General features: G+C 42.8%; 1 protein-coding gene across 2 annotated transcripts in view; it reads right to left on the bottom strand.

Moving 5' to 3' along the window:
* REN (renin) overlaps positions 1 to 7,926 on the bottom strand; it is a 33,233-nt gene extending 25,307 nt beyond the window's left edge. For both annotated transcript variants that reach the window (XM_018576808.1, XM_018576806.1), the window contains exon 1: positions 7,852 to 7,926. In XM_018576808.1, coding sequence (XP_018432310.1) covers positions 7,852 to 7,904 — 53 coding nt within the window. In that variant the 5' untranslated portion in view covers positions 7,905 to 7,926. The remainder of the gene's footprint in view (positions 1 to 7,851) is intronic.
* Positions 7,927 to 15,143: the final 7,217 nt, after the last annotated feature.

Genomic DNA, 15,143 nt, shown 5'->3' with positions numbered 1-15,143 from the left:
GAAGTGGGGGGCGGTGGGATGGCGGGCAGTCGCCTAGAGCAAGTTACTGAAATTTAGTCAACATTTGGCGCAAACGGTGAAAGAACGACTGGGGCATTCGAGTGGGGAGGGCCTGGAACAGGTAGAGGAATTTGGGTAAAATTGTAAAATAAGGGGGCATAATTCAAGTTGTATAGCCGCTCGCAATCTGCAGCGAGATAAGTTCCCAGATATTTCAGTTTATCAGTCGACCAAGGAAAAAGAAAGTTAGAATGTACATGTGAGACTTCCGATGGCGGTAAGGAGATATTCAGGGAGCGGATTTAGAAAGTTTTATTTTGAAGTTGGAGAGGGAAAAATACGTCTCAAATTCCTTTAATAGGGTAGGCACAGACAAGTGGGGGCAGGAGATAAAGAAAATCAGATCGTCCGCGAAAGCAGCCAGCTTATGTTCGCCAGAGCCCTTGACCAACCTCTGAAAGGATTGCTGAGACCTGAGGTGATACAAGAACAGCTTCAAGTTGAGAATGAAAACAATCGGTGAAAGAGGGCAACCTTGTCTCTTGTCATTAGATATGGAGAGAAAGTCAGATCTGGTCTCGTTCACACAAACAGTAGCTGATGGACTCAATAGAGCGCAGTGATCTTTCTGAGCATTCCGGGTCCCAGGCCCACATGATGAACCGTAGCCCAGAGAAACCTCCACTCTAACCGGTCCCACGCCTTTTCCGCATCCGTGGAGAGAAGCATCAAAGGGGTCGAGGTGGAACAGGTGGACTTAATCACATTTCACACCCTAGTGGTGTTGTCGCTGATCTCCCTCCTGGGGAAAAAACCCACCTGGTCGGCGTGAACGAGAGGAGGAATATGGGGTAGGAGCCTGTTCATCAGCATCTTTATGAAAAGCCTCAGGTCCAGGTAGAGGAGAGTTATCAGGCGGTAACTACCACATTGGCAAGGGTCTTTGTCGGGTTTAGGAATGACCACTATATTCGCACACAAAGAGTCAAGAGAAACTGACAAGCCCAAAAGAATAGAACTGTAGGCTGTCAAGAAGTGGTACGCAAAAAGATGGGAGAACAGTCTATAATGAGGAAACGTGTACCCATCATGACCCGGTGCCTTACTCGTTTTAGTCCCCAGGATTTGCGCTCTCATTGCCTCATTTCTAAATCCCAGAGTCCCTGAGGTACTGAAGAAGGATAATGGCATTGTTCACTGCACTGCTGACAATTCCAACCATCTTTTTTTGGGTTTTACTCAGTGGTAGATAAAGTCAACAAGGGGGCCCTGCACAGAAAAAGTATTTGCCACCCCCCACCCTGTAATTCAATAATAATCGCATTACTGTGAAATAATAAGTTTAAAATTAACCCAAAAAATGACAAAGCTTTCAAAACGGACAATAGCAAGAAAAAAAAGCACTATTTGCACATATAATGCTCAATAATCACATGTAACATATCAGCTCAATTCATAAAAACATAGTGAGGGGAATTTATCAAAACTGGAGCAGACAAAATCTGGAGCAGGTGTGCGTGGCAACCAATCAGCGTCTCTGTTTTATTTTCAGATCTTAACCGTACAAACTGAAGATTGAAGCTGATTGGTTGCCATGGGCAACTGCTCCAGTTTCTGTCTGCTCCAATTTTAATAAATAACCCTCAATATATGCAATACTTTTAGTACTGTGTATAATTAGCTTTTTTTAAATGAAAATTAGTTTTTTAGTTGACACGAAAAGTATTACCGCACAGAACACATACCTTTATTACATATGCTTATTGTGAAAAGCCAGTTCAGAAAGATTATCAAATGGATTATCACTCCTTAAAATACTGCTAGCTTCAAAATGATAAAAATTTTCAGCAATGAAAGCAGGTAAAGGAGCTGCTTGAGGTGGTAAATAATGGTGGTAATGAATTTAGCTGGCCATACACTGTTATATTTTCTTTCTTCAACCTGCGGGCTGAACGGAGAAAATATAACAGATTTCTCCATCCATGCTCACGAGCGTTACAAGCGTGGATGGAGGAATCCCCTGCTGTATTTATTGTATTCTGACAGTGGCCGCTGGCTGATTGACTGCAAGCTCTGTTCAGCCGAAAATTTTTCATCCTGCTCCTTCGATCTTCTGATCAAGGAATGCAGGCCAGAAGGGTGCCACTATCAAGAAAAGGATGATTTTGCTTAAAGGAGAACTATGGGGTTAGGGCTTTTCCCCATAGTTCTCCTAAGGGTAATGGGAGGACACAAACTAGCGTTCTCCCATCACCCTAAGATCAGTATACTGAGACGCCGCAGCTGAAACAGATCCCGACAATTATGTCTGGATCCGCCCAGCTGGGTGAGTGACAGCTGGCTCTGCTTATCTAGAGGCAGAGCACAGCTGTACCCGCCCCCTCCCCCGTCCGTTCCGCCAGTCAGCGCTGGAGGATCGGACAAGGGAGTGGGGAATCCAGTCCCTCCCCTGTCACGGCTCTCTGCTGTGACAGGATCGAGAAGTTAGCGAACACCGGTATGTGTTCGCTCACCTCCCGATCTACTGAGCCGACCTGTGACAGTTTCATTGTCACAGGTCGGCTAGAACTATGAGGATGAGTGAAAAGCACTCGCCTCATAGTTCTCCTTTAACACTTTAGGCTAAACTCATTACCTTACTAGTATGTAGTAATAGTACACGCTATTAATAATACAAGGCATAAAAGCACCTACACTTTGTCAAGGTCAGGAGCACATGGAACCAAATTCTTTGTCCAATTCCTTGGGTAAAAATATGGAGGAGCAAATACGAACTGGGTTTGGCAGCCATATGTAAAAAAACAATCAGTAGGCCACAGTTGGCCTTTCTGATAAATACCAAACATCTTTTTCTTTCCACTCAGAATACCCAGCTCCACATAAAAGAGAGACATACTACTAATGTATGTACAGTATCTTCTTGTACAGAGGGCAATGGTGTCAGTCCCAACTGAGGTACAATGTTGTATGTAGGGATAAGCTCGGGTTCAGACCAAACCCAGTCCAAACCTGAGTTCCTCGAAACATGGAACTTCCACCCAATTAGTTGTGGTATGGGCATTCTCCACCCCACAGCTGCATATAAACAAAGGGGTGGAATTCTTGTGCTGACGTCAGAGCCACATAGCCATTTTTGGTAAATGTAATTTACCAAATATAGGCATGTAACCGTTTAAGGTCCATGATGTCACTGCATCTCACCCCTTTATTTACATCAAACTGTGGGCAGGGAATTCCCCAGTAGCAGATAATTGGGTTTCCTTCTGTGTTAGGGAGATGCTCCTTTCAGGTTCAAAGAGGCTCACGTCTCAATATGGCTGCTCGCTTGCGGCCATATTGAGTGAGGCAATTCAGATTAATAATGTGCTGGATTCGTCTGACCCTAGTTCATTATAATACTTTATTGCTGTGCAGTATGTGTATAGGGAAATGGCGCCAAACCTCTTACTTCTAACTTAACCTGGAAATCAGGTCGTTGGAGATCTCGACGAGTTGGAACTTTCGATAGAACACCAGCAATATCTCCTCTTGCGTGTGCCAGTGGCCAGTTCACGGCTTCCACAAACTACCAGAGCATAACCTCTGACAATCGTTAACCCTTTCACATACCAGTCACTGACATGGGAAGTCAAAAATTAGACAGAAAGGGGAAGGGGTTAAAAAAGGAGTGAGAAGACTTTTATGACAGGATAACACAGCCAGCACTATTTTAAGAAATCCTCCTGAAACTTTTCAGACACAGAGGACTGTCGCTGAACTGACATAAGTGTGTGGATTTGAATGCGTCTTATCGCTATTTGTATCCATTTGTATCCATCTGGTCGCAAATACTTATAGTCGCAGCAGTGGTGTAAAAAGGACGCAAATGCGGAACAATCATTTGTCCCTTTTCAGCATTGTTTTACAAGATGTGACTGTAAAAAAACACAAACCCTTTGATAAATTGCTCCCATAGTGTCTCTCACCATTTTTAAAGATTTCCATAATAATAAGGATCTTTTTTGTCCTCTAGAGGGGGTTAGGCATCTATTAATGCAGTGGTTCTCAACCTGTGTAACCTCAGGACCCACATTTGTCCTCGGTCATTAAGTCGTGACCAAGTCTCACTGCAATGGAATGCATGGCATTGCAGTAACACGCATCCACTTGTACAGCTCCCTTGCACACACTGTAGAGGTGCCAGGAGCCAGAATGTGACATCACTCCAGTCCAGGCACCTCTACAGGGCACACGAGGGAGCTGTAAGCAATCCACACATGAATGGAGCTCCCTTGCGGCCATAGCCCTAGCCCACCCCACCTCAAGCTGACACTCAGCACCGGGCAGGATATTTGAATGGCTGCTCAGCATGAGAACTGACAGTGCTCTGTCAGGGGGAGGCTGAGGAGCCTCTCACCTACAAAAGTGGATGACATGTAGCGACCCACTGAACACGCGGTTGCAACACTTTTGGACCACGACCCACCAGTTGAGAACCAAGGTATTAATGTGATAGGAGGTGAACTATTGAGGGGGTTCGGTGTCTAATAACATGAGAGGAGGTGCAATATTCACTTTGTCTTCCAGAAGGAGCTAGGTGATTTAAAATGTGATAGGACATGTAATATTCCCTTGGTCCTCTGGAGGGGGTTAAGTGTTTTATAATGTGTTAAGACATGCAGAACCTCTTCTGTCCTCTAGAGGGGGTTAGATGTGATAGGCGATACAATATCCACTGTGGTGTATCTCAAGGCTATGCTGCACACTCCTTGGTGCACGGCATAGCACACACAGATGTAAGTGAATTCTTTTTATGTGGTTTTAATTTAATAAAGATATTTTTACGCAATATACGCACACCTCTTTCCTTGTCTCTTATTGCTGAGGTCATGAGGTGCATTAAAGGACAGCTATGAGGTGAGTGATTTACACTCAACCTCATATTTAGAGCCGAAGTGTGACAATGAAACTGTTGCACGTCTGTTCTATAGATCGAGAAGTGAACAAACACATACGGTCGTTCGCTCATTTCCTGATAATCTCCCTGCAGAGAGCGGTGACTGTCAGTTACAGCTCCCTGCAGGGTTTCCCCACTCCCCAGCACTGACTGGAGGAAAGGACGCGGGACGGGGCAGGCATAGCTGGCTCTGCCTCTAGATAGGCAGAGCCCACTGTCAATCAGCCAGCTGGGTGGATCTTGACAGTATTGTCGGTATCCATCCTGGCTGCGCGCTCTCAGTATATAGCTCGCAATAGCCCGCTATACACTGAGCTTTGGGTCACGGGAAGACATATACTAACGTCATCCCATGAGAAAGAGAACTATGGGATAAAAAGGTTACCCAATAGTTCCCTTTTAAGGAAGGATTTGACAGCTGCTACTCCCTAAGGACCCTATGTACTGGGAAGTGTCCTTTCATCAAATACCAACTTTTTCATCAAACACTTAAAGCAGAACTCTGGGAAACACTTTTATCAACCCTTGCATTAGGGCTACGCAAGCACTGCAAGGGTTAACTGCTCATTTGTGTCTAGTTACTAAAATAAAAAAGGTATACTCACCTGAACCTAGGAGCCGGCTGTCTGTCACAGCGCTCCTTCCAGCCTCTCTCCTCCTATGCTGCAGTAATTGTATGTCCCTCAGTGTCCTCATGTCCAATACATGACTCAAGGGTCCTTAGGCCGCCGTAGCAGAGGGGTAGTGTAGCTAGAAGAAGCGGTATAAGAGCCACCCAGATCCGAGGATCACGTGAGTATAACTTCTTTATATTAGTCCCTGGACGCAAATAAGCAGTTAACCCTGGCAGTGCTGGGGTAGCCCCACTGCGAGGGTTAATATAAAAGTTGCCTGGAGTTCTTCTTTAAGGCCTTCTTAATATTAAAGGGTCCTTCGCATCTGGTGAGTGTGTGTTTTACATAAAGGTCTGGAGGGAAAGACTACTTAGGTTTTGGCACATTTGTGAAGATCTACACAGAACAGCACGTTATTCACACAGTGGAGGACAGACTGTTATCTAGTGTTTTTGGAACTTTTTAATTGAATTTCTTCAACATATAAATTGTTCTAATGTGAATATGTTTGATTGCTAAAAAAAGTTTTCACATATTTATTAATCAGTCGGCACTGCATTTGTTTTGTTATGGAAGTCAGGGTACCTAACTAGAAACCCCTGCAACACCAGTTTGAGGATGTGTACCAGGCAAGGCATGTGTGTGAACTTTTCTTACCGAAGGGCAGATAACAGGTGTGTTCTGTTTTCCCACACACCCTTTGGTGATGGTGTCAGTCACCACTCGTACTGCCCCTGAAAAGCTGAGAGACTCCAGTGTGGCTCCTGCCCCCTGGCAAAGCGCCATTGGTTCAAGCTGTCCAATCAAAAAAAGAAAAGAAAAACACTGAGGCCATCGCTCTCGATGCCTCAGGGCAGGGAGGCTCCACCCTGTCACCTACCTTCGTCCTCCCTCCCTACTTCACACTAGCTGGGGCTTCGCCGGGATGGGGGTGGTGCTTTGGCGGGATATTGGCAGGGCTTCGGCGTGCTGGGGGCGGGACTGGAGAATGCCTCACCAAGAAGCAAAGGTACCGTTCAGATTTGCCTACAAAATATCTGATACTATGCTTCCCATTATACTCTATGGGCATTCCGTTTGGCTTCATTATAGTCTATGGACATTCTCTTCCCCTGTCAAAGTATATCGGCATTCCATTCTGTCATTCCTTTTAGTAGGCCCCATCATGTTATTCACATATATATGAAGGACAGAACAGAAATGGAGTGAGCTTTTCAGGGAGATATACAAATTGTATATCTCCTTTATATTTCTTTTTTATTTTCTCACCTCCAGTGAAGCCCGTGCTGTGTGACATGTCACGCTATGCGGGCCGGGGCTGGGGGAGGAGCTAACTTTAGCATGCGTTCGTGCAGATCGCATAGGACAATACGTTATGGCATTGCCGTATGCGGTCGCTGCCATAACGTATTATTCTATGCAATCCGATCGCAATTTTCTGCGGGCAGCGGGCTCAAGGGGCAGATGCTCTGGGCCCCACAACCTTGATTGGGCCCAGGGCAAGTGCCCTCTTTGCCCTGCGTTAAAAACGGCCCTGTATATAATATACCAAGCATTGAGTGCAGTGTCAAACCTTCTGCACTCCTCTCTGTACATATTGCCCTCCAAGACCAAACAGTGATAAGAACACAGCTGCACTCTATCTTCCAGCATGTGAATCTTAAAGGGACATAAATAAATACATTTACTTAATTACATCCACCTTATCACATAAAATCAACCAGTTATTAAAAGAGAACTATGGCCAAACCTTCTCTTTGGAGTCACAGGAGGACATTTACTAATGTCCTCCTGTGACCCAAAACTCAACAAATAGCGGGCTATTGCCCGCTATATGCTGACAGCATATAATTACAATCAAATAATTGTTAGAAGTTTCAACCCTTTCCCACCCTACTAAAAAATATTTGTCCCCTTTTGAGAATTGTCACATCAATTCCTGTCCTGACAGGAGGTGAAATTAATGTTTCTAAGGACAAAGCAATAAAACATGATGAAGGCCTTTTGCTGATCTATCCAAAGCAAAAATAAAAACTTTTGGTTGTTAAACTCATACAACCAAGTGATTAAGTGCACAGTTATGTAAACTACTTTTTAAAGAAAATTGCCAGCTCATGGGTGTAAATAATGTTGGCTACCAAAAATGATTCTTATCCATGTGACAATGCATTTGTGTAATAGCACGCATATAGCCATGTTTCCATAACTGTCTGTGTAGATTATTATATTATAAATTCAGGTCTGCTTATACTACACACAATTTTTTTAGTAAATCCCCATAGAATGTTTTGAGAGCCTTACCTTATGAGTGCATCACAAGATAGGAAGAGGATGGTCAATAGCAGTGAACGCATGATGAAGAAAGTCTCCGGGCTTCTTGCTTGATTGCCTTCTTGTGTTCTTGTATCACATATATATTTCAACTCTTATCTAGCTACAGTCTATTTTGTTCTTTTTATATTTAACACCTATAATTTCGCATCATTACTTTATCTGATAGTGTTGTTGGATAAGCCTTTTTTAATGCAGCCTTTAAGTATGTTCTATCTTACTCTTTATATTCACCTAACTGCCACTGACGTTAATTTTTGTTTATCCTTTAGCTCTCTCTCTGACTCTAACTCTCACTACTTTGATTATTCTGCTCTCTTATATATAACTCTCTGAAGCTCACCAAGTTGGTAGGGCTGTTCCAGTCTTCTCTGGATAGAAAATGTTTTAGATATTGGCTTAACCTTCGTCATTGTAATAACATATACGTCAAAAGATGATACCCATGGGAATACACTTAAACAAATAAATAAAACATTTTAAGAAACAAGAGAGACAGCATGTTAAACAGGAAAGGCTAGACACAACCCAGAAACCATAGCTATCATTAAAATCTGCAGACCATCAATCTCAAAACTCATACAAAATAATATATTGAGTAATTCATTGTAAAACTTTATTCCAGAGGAATAATTTGTATTCTGAATATTTTATTCTATTACGCAGAATCTTGCAGTGGCAGTAGTTACATAGAACCATATATAGATAGTAGTGATAGGCAAATTTGCTTGAGTTAAGTGCACAGGTGTGTTTGGCGAAGATGCTGCCAACCTCAATGCGAAACCCCACTGAAGTCAATCAGAGGTTCAGTGTTAAAAATGAATTCTCTAGGCTAAGGACTCGAAACGGCTTTGCACGGTCGTTTCGGGCAGCTCCTGGGAAGGGAGGGTGCTGCGTGTGATTAGCACGCAGCCCCTGTCCTTCTCTATGGGAATACGCGGCCGTACGCCACCCTACGCTCACCCGCCCTGCACGTCCGTGTGGGTGCGGGTGCCCGTACTCGTACGCTGACAGGATGGATACTGTCTGCATCCAAGCCGGGGCACCAGCACGCATACGGACCTGCTCTTGGTGTGAGCGTAGGGCGGCGTACGGCCGCATAGTCCCATAGAGAAGGAGAGGGGCTGCGTACTAATCACATGCAGCACCTGTCCTTTCCGGGAGCTGCCCAATACTAATACTAATTTCTGACACCACAAACAAAAACAAAACAAGCAACGTGGGGTCCCCCCTAATTCCTACCAGACCTTCTAGGTCTGGTAGGAATGTTAGAGGGGACCCCGTGTAATAATAAAAAAAAACAACAGCCTGCAGTTCCCTGGTAATTCATACCAGACCCTTTAGAGGAACCGCCAACACCAAAAATGTAAAAAAAAGATGCCACACCCCCTTGTGAATAAGTAAGGGGTACTTGTACCCCTACTCATTCACTAAAGGGTTAAATAAAATGTAAATAAACACACCACACTTTAGCAAAAAATCCTTTAATTAAACAAAATACAATTTTTTTTACAATTCCTTTATTTAAAATAAATAAACTAAATGTCCCACAAAGTCATTCCAGCGTCGGCCAACAATTGGAAAAGCACCCCCAAAAACTCCCCGATGCAATGTTTACATTGAGCAGTGGGCAGAAATAAACAAAGCCTGCTACTGGCTATTTAAAATTAAAGTACACAATAGCAGGCTGGGTAATGCTCCGCCCACTGCCTGATGTCAGTCACAGAGGAGTGGAGATCCTCAGCAGAGGAGCGGACCTGAAAGAGAACTTTCTCTTCAAGTCCGCTCCTCTGCAGGAGCAATAGCCATTCTATTATTGGCTATTTTAAATTGCAATAGCCAATAACAGAATGGCTAATGCTCCGCCCACTGCCTTCTGTCAATCAGCAGAGGAGCAGACCTGAAAGAAAACTTTTTGTCTCAGGTCTGCTCCTCTGGGACTCACAGAAAGCCGTGGGCGGGGCAATAGCCAGCTTGCTATTAGCTATTGCACATTAGAATAGCCAATAGCAGAACGGCTACCTCCCACTGCCTTCTGTCAGTCCCAAAGGAGCGGACCTGAGAGAGAAAGTTTTCTTTCAGCTCCGCTCCTCTGCTGATTGACGCTGGAATGACTTTGTGGGACATTTTGTTTATTTATTTTGAGTAAAGGAATTGTCAAAAATTCGTGTTTTGTTTTTTGTTCAATTAAAAGGTTAAGGTGTGGTGTTTTTATTTACATTTAATTTAACCGTTTAGTGGATGAGGAGGGGTACAAGTACCCCTTGCTTATTCACAAGGGGGGTGGCATCTGGGTGCCCCTTTTTATGAAATGGGGTACCCAGATGCAGATTGCCTACAGACCCCCACAACCACCAGGTCAGGGATCCCATTGTATTTTTACTTTTTTGGCATTGGGGGTTCCCACTTAAAATTATTACCAGACCTAAAGGATCTGGTATGAATTGCCGGGGACCTACGCTGTTTTTGTTAAAATTATTATTATTGTGAACAGTTAAACACTTTTGTGTATTCTGTGACAGCTGTCAGACTCTTTACATTGGGGATGGAAGTGTCAGCAAAGAAGCAGAAGCTGTTACCGAATAACACAGATCTCTCAGCTTCTTTCATGATTTACATTTTGTAACAATATTGTTTTATTTTGTTTTCATTTGAGATACATGTGCGGGGGAAGCCAGAGAGCGGTAAATGACAGCTCTTCCGCTTGTTGTGTTTCATTTCTGAATATAATTTCAGTTTGGAACAAAACGAATTGTTCATATCTAGTTTGGAATAGATCAGTGTTCCTGGATGCATGGTAGAGGGCCACTTACAGATACCGATGCTGCCACCCGGTCATTAACTTGAATGGCTGAGGGGAGCCACATCTAAATGAAATATTTGGGAGTCCTGCACATTTAAATCAGTCCCTGCCCTCAAGGAGCTTACAATCTAAGGTCCCTATCACAGTGAGAACATTCAAATCCCTTGCAGATAGTGTCCTGACCGGGATATAAACCCAGGGTCCCACAGTGCGGTCAGGCAGAAGCGCTAACCACTAAGCCACTGTTCTACCCAAAGTTTGCTGGGAGCCAAACTCTGCACCGAACCCAAACCCAAACCCAAACTTCAACTTTATTTTTCAACTCTTGATTTATGAAATTGCTGACAATAATTGTACAAGTGCTACATGATTTTAAAAAATGTGCTATTTACTGATGCATCACATTGTATTGTCTGTTTTTGTGGTAGAGCAGAGGCTGTCACCAGTATACCGAATGGGCCTGAAGGACAAGAAGTCAGCTGTGTTTAAATATCTCTCACTGCAATCATAACTTTATTTGAAGCATAAGGAACTCCTGAGACTGTCAGACATTTCAGACATAACATGCGTCCCCAATGGATCCATTAATAAAGTTAAAATATTTTTACCCCTGTTAAAATGGCACTACTCCCAAACATGAGGAGTTTACTTGTCTTGATTCTGTCCCATTACTTAGACATCTTACAATCCAGAACATAATAGTATTTGGGGCTCAATTAGACTGTGTCTATCTGAGGCAACTTTATTTAAACATAAACGAAGTGGAGGCTTGGGAGTACCCAAGTTCACTAAATATTACCAGGCAGTGCAGGTTTTTTCCCTTACTAAGTATCATGTGATCTGAGAAGTTCCTCTATGGGTTAATATTGAAGAGGTTGTCAGGGTTTCTTACCCTTCCTTTTCCAGTTGCTTGCTGCATGACTTGTATAGTGTTTTTTAGGGATGCTCCGATACCGATACTAGTATCTAGTGTAGTATACTAGTATATACTATATACATACTAGTATATAATATATAGTATATACTAGTATACTAGTGCCGATACTGAGTATTTGGGGGAGTACTCCTACTCGCCCAAATGCTCCGATACCTAGCACGAGTACTTCCTGTATCAGGAAGCCGGGCATTACACGCTGCCCGGTTTCCTGATTGGCCAGGAAACGGCTCCAGGAAGCTAGCAAATCCGGAAGCCGGGTGCCGTGTAACAACACAGCACCCAGCATTCTGATTGGCCGGGAAGCCGGCGTCATGCTCCCTCGTCATCTCATGAATCATAATATTAAGAAAGTGACCTTAAAGCATTAGTTTGTATTGCTTTAGAAAAAATGTGGCCTGTCCCTTTAAGAAAAAGTATCGGTAATTGGTATCTGCGAGTACTTGAGCAAAAGTATCGGTACTCGTACTCGGTCTTAAAAAACTGGTATCGGTGCATCCCTAGTGTTTTTGATACTGCCATTCCTCTTTGGCACCCTCTTATGACCAAACCCGTTAACATCATCATTCTGCTACTAGTAGGAAAACTCCTGACAAATTTTTGCCTCAGAGTGATAATGCAAACACCAGCTCATTATTTAACCATCAGCTTGTCCATGCAGTCTCCGGCCTAGTTTTTGTTCTGATCTACCAAGTGTTCTGCAGTTCCTGTTTCTGTGTATGACCCTGGCTCTGGCTGACTGATCTTCTGGTTCCTGACTCCAGCTATTGTTTCCATTCATCCTGCTCTCAGTGTTCCCTGACCTGGTTCGGCTGACCACCCGCTTTGGCATCTGACCTTTGGCTTGGCACTGACAACGTCCTGTACTTTCTCCATTGTTTTTTGCATTTTTTGTTCATTGTTGTTTTCAGTGAACTCCTTTTATTTGTTAAACCTGCACTTTAGGTTTCTGCCTGGTTTCTTGGTTCTCTAAGAGGTGGATTGTGCCCATTTATATACAGACAATCTGCATTTAAATGCCTACCAGGTCCCCTTGCACTTATCCCATTATTGCTCACTCTCAGTCAGCTGGACTGGTTTCCCCCCACACCCCATTACTTTCCTTCTTGCACAACCACTCTTTTTACCCTGGCTAATTATTCCCATCCTACTTCTCCACCTGGACGAAGCTGGAGGTTTCTAGAGTCTATCAATTGGTATCTGATTAGGTTGTCAAATCAGTTATAAAAAATATAAACTCCCTTTGACCAAAATATTTAGATATTTACAAAAATAAACACTTCCTTATGTCCCATCTCAGGTCGTTGGACCTTTAATATAGCCTCATTTTAATACATTTTCTACAGGTTCCGCACTCCTGAGGCCTAATTTCCTATTTATACTTAACTCTTGTTTCTCATGCATACTGTACTAAGCCCACCTACATGAATCAATGGCGTGCAGACCTCAGTGGAGAAAGCTAAGTGTGATCAGATCTGGGATACATCTAAAATGTTTTCACTGAATGTAGCAGCGCTTGAGACCTCTTCAAAGTATTGGCCTCATGGGATTTCAAACTGACTATTCACCCTCTTGTTTTAAGGTATCCAATTGGGAGTGTACACACTTGCATGTATGGTGGTCTTGCCCTCGGGCCCAGGCATTTTGTCCGATCATATTCAGAATGATCTGTGGCCTGTTGACCTGCTACACCCTGCCCCCCAAACATCACTAACTCCCAGTTTAAACTACAGCTGCGTGTGCTTACCGACACCAAGAAGAGCGTTGCAAGTGCATGGCGGACCTTGAAACCAAAAGCTGAGTGTGCTTGAAACCAAAAGTTGGATAACTCAAGCTGTTATACCTGAAAAGAAAAGTGTATATACTAAAGTATAGTAGTCTCGGATAGACAAATACCTGCCTCTTAGCTCTGACCACTCTCTTCTGGAACCTTGAAGAGGTCCTCTCCTGTTGTTGGAGCTATGAGCGAACTACAGCTGCCCACACCTGTTGACCTGACTTAGTTATTTAATCCTTGGGATCCCTTACCATCTTCTTCTCGTGTCTTCTTTCTTCCCTCTGTTTACTTATCTTGTCTGTTTCCATGTGTTGGAGCATGTGTTGTGCAAAATGTCAGCCATGATATATACAGTATATGCTGGAAGTCCCTCTTCAGATGGACTCCGCACCAGGGAATGCATATTTTGAGGGCTACCTGTACCCTTATTCCCTGCCTACTCAAGATTGCTAAAATATGATATGCTATAGTGATGTTTATATTTTCAATTGCTAGCTGTCTCAGCTCATGTTCATTGCTCAGCTATATTTGTTTTTACTGGACATAGATGCTCTATAATTTCCTTTTTGTATCCAATAATATTTTTACCCAATTACACAATTAACAAAATATATATCATGGCTGACATGACAACACATGCTGCAATATATGCAAATGTATTCAATTTATTTTACAATGTATATAGATAGACTAGGGGTAGGCAACCTCGCTACTCTAGCTGTGGTCAAAAATACAAATCTCTGGGAGTCATGCCTGTAGCTGCAATGCCTTATGGGATTTGTAGTTTTACCACAGCTGGAGTGCCAAGGTTGCCTACCCCTGAGCTAGACAGTGAGATGGGGGCAACAGCTTTACTTTTAATGTAGCTTTGCTTCCAAGGAAAATACAGCATCAAGTAGGGAGTTTAACATGTAGTGAGAGTCCACGAGTACATTTCAAAATGGCCACAACTAGGTTTATTGCATGTCTAGTAGTCAATAAAATATAAACAGCACTGGCAAAATGATTTGTCTTAGGCAGCATGCATGTCCATAGCAAGGAAACCTTTTCTATCAGGAAATTGGATCTTGCTTCCAAATCCCCACACTTACTTGTTAAAGCTGCTGCCAGACAGCATCTCTCTGCAGAGAGCAACATGCTCTTTCTTCCTCAAGGCTTGAAAGACTTTGAGAAAGATTCCTGTAAAGGGTGCTACTTCTCCTGTGAAGAACAATCTTAGCAGTGGCACAACTGTCCTTACCCCAGTTTCTCAGGTAAACACTGAAGTCAGTCCAAACTAACTTTCCCAATGGTTCTCTCAAAACTGGTTTCAAATGATGGCATAAATATTTCATATAGTGTCATTATATAGAGACAGTCATTTATATGGAGCTTCTGCGCTAAAAAAAAAAAGCTGATTACTAATATAAGAAGTAAAATTAAACCCTTAGACAGCAAGTGTTCTACATTTTTTAAAAGTATGTTTGTAAAAATGCTCAATAAAAAACTATTGGAATTTAAAAAATAAATAAAAATGCTCAATAAAAAACTATTCGAATGTAAAAGTATGTTTGAAGTTAAAGGTAACTTTACCTACTGCATAAGATACATTGTTGAAGTTTACTATTGTTTATTTTTGGATTTCTGTGATATTATATGTCTAAAACGTTTGTTATAGACAACGTAACAGCAGCAATAAAGAGGGTTTTTTTTTCTAGCAGCATCCATAGTTCTTTTGTGACTGGGGTCATGTGTAAAACCATTTATGG

The sequence above is a fragment of the Nanorana parkeri genome, unplaced genomic scaffold, assembly GCF_000935625.1.
Source record: "Nanorana parkeri isolate BGI_ZX_2015 unplaced genomic scaffold, ASM93562v1 scaffold77, whole genome shotgun sequence".
Classification (NCBI taxonomy): Eukaryota; Metazoa; Chordata; class Amphibia; order Anura; family Dicroglossidae; genus Nanorana; species Nanorana parkeri.
The sequence above is the reverse complement of the archived record's forward strand: the minus strand, read 5'-3'. Positions and strand labels throughout refer to the sequence as shown.